The sequence below is a fragment of the Poecilia reticulata genome, linkage group LG13, assembly GCF_000633615.1.
Source record: "Poecilia reticulata strain Guanapo linkage group LG13, Guppy_female_1.0+MT, whole genome shotgun sequence".
NCBI lineage: Eukaryota > Metazoa > Chordata > Actinopteri > Cyprinodontiformes > Poeciliidae > Poecilia > Poecilia reticulata.
In genome coordinates, this window is record NC_024343.1 from 32,842,937 (window position 1) to 32,846,315 (window position 3,379).

The following is a 3,379-nucleotide window of genomic DNA, read 5'->3' on the forward strand; positions in this document are numbered from 1 at the left end:
ATAAACACACAACTACACTATAAACACACAACTACACACATCTAGATACAACTAGTGACAGATACACACTAAACACAACTACACAATAAATGCAAAACCACCCATAGGTAGACAATAAATACACAACTTCACACCACTAAGCAGCAGCTGTTCAGATTCACCCTGATGCACTCTGTGTGTGTGTGTGTGTGTGTGTGTGTGTGCGTGTGTGTGTGTGTGTGTGTGTGTGTGCACGTGCTGCAGTGTGTAAGTTTAAGGCTCATAAGCGTTGTGCAGTCCGAGCCACAAACAACTGTAAGTGGACAACTCTGGCTTCAATCGGGAAGGACATCATTGAGGACGAGGACGGGGTGAGACACCAAGAGACGCACACCTGATTCCTCTGATGCATGTCCTCTCACCGGGTGTCCTCTCACCTGGTGTCCTCTCACCTGTCCTCCCTCACCTGTGTCTCCAGGTGTCGATGCCTCATCAGTGGTTGGAGGGGAACCTTCCTGTCTCTGCTAAGTGTAGCGTCTGCGATAAGACATGCGGCAGCGTCCTCCGGCTGCAGGACTGGAGGTGTCTCTGGTGTAAAGCCATGGTTAGACACACACACCTACACACACCTGATCAGGTGTGCTGCCGTTAGAAGCGCTGAGCCTCAGGTGTGCTTTGTCTGCAGGTGCACTCAGGCTGTAAGGAGCAGCTGTCGTCCAAGTGTCCTCTGGGCCAGTGCAAAGTGTCCGTCATTCCTCCAACGGCGCTCAACAGCATCGACTCTGATGGTGAGGAATGCACCGCTGCCCTCCAGTGGTCAAACGCAGTTACTGCATGAATAAAACTGAAACGTCTGGTTGTTGTCTCCAGGTTTCTGGAAGGCGTCCTGTCCCCCGTCCTGCACCAGTCCTCTGCTGGTTTTTGTCAACTCTAAAAGCGGAGACAATCAGGGCGTGAAGTTCCTGCGACGGTTCAAACAGCTGCTGAACCCGGCGCAGGTGTTTGACCTGATGAACGGAGGACCTCACCTGGGGTGAGACACTCTCTGTCTCTCTAAAAGCTTGTTTATTCAGGAAAATATGTAAGGGAACTATAAACATGTCTCTCTGTCAGTCTGCGGCTGTTCCAGAAGTTCGACACCTTCAGGATCCTGGTTTGCGGAGGAGACGGCAGCGTTGGCTGGGTTCTGTCTGAGATCGATGCTCTGACGCTGCACAAACAGGTACCAGATGTGAGGTTGTCATGGGAACAGAGCTGCCTCCAGAGGTGCCCCTTTAAGGCTCCCGTGTACTCAGGTGTACTCTTTGTATTCTCTACGTATTCTCTGACTCCACTGTAGACGGTTAAGACTGCCAAAATTTCTCGTGACAAATCCCTTCATGTTCCTCATGGTGGTTTGTTGAGAAAGTTAGGTGAATTGGCCCGTTTCCTCTCCACCATAGCCTCCTCCACACACCTGCTAGTGCGACACTTGAGTGGCCTTGCAACTGGTTGCGCCTACAATCAACCTCATCATCACGGTGTCACATACAAACATTGTTTCCTGCCCAGCAGACACTGACCACGCAGTCATAGAAATTAACCTTTCTGTCCGGCGGACCTCCGTTTTGAGTCCAAGTACGCCTGAGTGAGAGTCTTTAGGGTGAAAAGGTTTTCGGAGCTTAACGACTCTAAGGAGGTTTTCCTGTTTCAGTGTCAGATGGGTGTTCTTCCGCTCGGAACCGGGAATGACCTGGCTCGGGTTCTGGGCTGGGGCTCAGCCTGCGATGACGACACGCAGCTACCTCAGATACTGGAGAAACTGGAGAGAGCCAGCACCAAGATGCTGGACAGGTGAGGCCTGTGATGTCAGACAGGCATATGCTGCATGCCAGGGGAACCATTAACACCTGTTTGCCCTCCTTATTCTTCAGGTGGAGCATCATGGTCTATGAGACAAAGTTTCCACGGCAACACTCTGCCTCCACTGTCACGGAGGACTGCAGTGATGACTCTGAGGTAATGTGACATCACTTCCTAACCTTCTCTAAGTTAGACTCACCTCTTAAAGACCTGAAGCAGGTTTTCTAGCAGGTTCTCTGAATAGTTGATCCTCTGATTCAGGTGCAGCAGATTCTGACCTATGAGGATTCTGTGGCTGCTCACCTGACGAAGATCCTGACGTCAGACCAGCACTCAGTCGTCATCTCCTCAGCCAAGTAGGATCTTCTCTCCGCTGTTCTTATAACCACCATCGGATCTCATGCAGTTGTATAACCGACTGTGTTTGTGTGTTTGGACCCAGAGTTCTCTGTGAGACCGTCAAGGACTTTGTGGCTCGTGTTGGTAAAGCTTATGAGAAGAACACAGAGAATTTGGAGGAGTCTGAGGCCATGGCCAAGAAGGTGCGAGTCTAAAGCCCCTTCTTCATTGTGAAGTTTTTAGCTGGGTAATATCTGGTTTGGTTCCAGCCAAGTTAAGTTTGTCTCCATTGGCAGTTTGTTTCCCACGATTTGGACGTGAACATTGGCCAGAGCGTTGGTAAGCCCTAAGGATGCCGGAGCTGTGGTCAACCCTCTGATGATGTCATTTGGCTGCTGTACCTTTGAGCACACAGTTTCTCCGAAACCTCTCAGTATCTCGGTTTTGTTCATGGTGGGTTGCCCCAACCAAGGAATCGTCAATTTCCTGCTCTTCTTCTCTCCAACTGCTGTGGAATCATTGTTGTTTGGCGGGTCAGTCAACGAATGCAGTCCGCTGGCTTCAGATCACTTGTGTGCAGCTCCGGGTTGGTCGGGCTTGTGCCCCCCTCAGGTTGTTCCAAAATGTGGAGGAACCTCTAAGTATCTGCAAATGGAGACAAATGTGGGCAGGGTGGACTGTGGAAGCTCCGGTTTAATCCACGCCTCTGGTGACGGGGCTTTAGTTCGGTTCTGTCTACGTCCAGTCATGGTATTTAGGTTGTCATGTTTGTGCTGCAGTGCGGCGTTCTGAAGGAGAAACTCGACTCGCTGCTGAAGACTCTGAACGAGGAGTCGCAGGCCTTGACGGTGCTCCCCCCGGCTCCTCCCCCAACCATCGCTGAGGAACAGGAGGAGCTGGAGGTGGTCAGTCTGGCTCCTCTCCTTCATCCTGCTCCTCCTCCTCACCCTCCCTGTTCGCCACGAGCCACACCGCCGCCTTCGGCAGCGGCCGCCATTTTTAAACCTCGGGAGCAGCTGATGTTGAGAGCCAACAGTCTGAAGAAGGCGATTCGACAAATTATTGAGCACACAGAGAAAGGTAGGTCACCTGGCAGGGAGGACAGGGTCTCCGGCTGAGTGTCTCCAGTTGTCTAAGTGTTGTGTCCAGGTGTGACTGTGTATCCAGGTGTGACTGTGTGTCCTGGTGTGACTGTGTGTCCAGGTGTGACTGTGTGTCC

General features: G+C 51.6%; 1 protein-coding gene across 2 annotated transcripts in view; it reads left to right on the top strand.

Annotated features, from left to right (window-relative positions):
• dgkd (diacylglycerol kinase delta) overlaps positions 1–3,379 on the top strand; it is an 18,236-nt gene that overhangs the window by 6,917 nt on the left and 7,940 nt on the right. Inside the window, exons 6-15 of one of the 2 annotated variants that reach the window (XM_008426739.2) lie at positions 236–350; positions 458–583; positions 665–767; positions 850–1,012; positions 1,093–1,201; positions 1,673–1,812; positions 1,893–1,977; positions 2,083–2,177; positions 2,264–2,363; positions 2,940–3,240. In XM_008426739.2, the coding sequence (XP_008424961.1) occupies positions 236–350; positions 458–583; positions 665–767; positions 850–1,012; positions 1,093–1,201; positions 1,673–1,812; positions 1,893–1,977; positions 2,083–2,177; positions 2,264–2,363; positions 2,940–3,240 (1,337 nt within the window). Of the gene's footprint in view, positions 1–210; positions 351–457; positions 584–664; positions 768–849; positions 1,013–1,092; positions 1,202–1,672; positions 1,813–1,892; positions 1,978–2,082; positions 2,178–2,263; positions 2,364–2,939; positions 3,241–3,379 lie in introns of those variants that run through there. The other variant, XM_017308379.1, reaches the window with a different exon arrangement.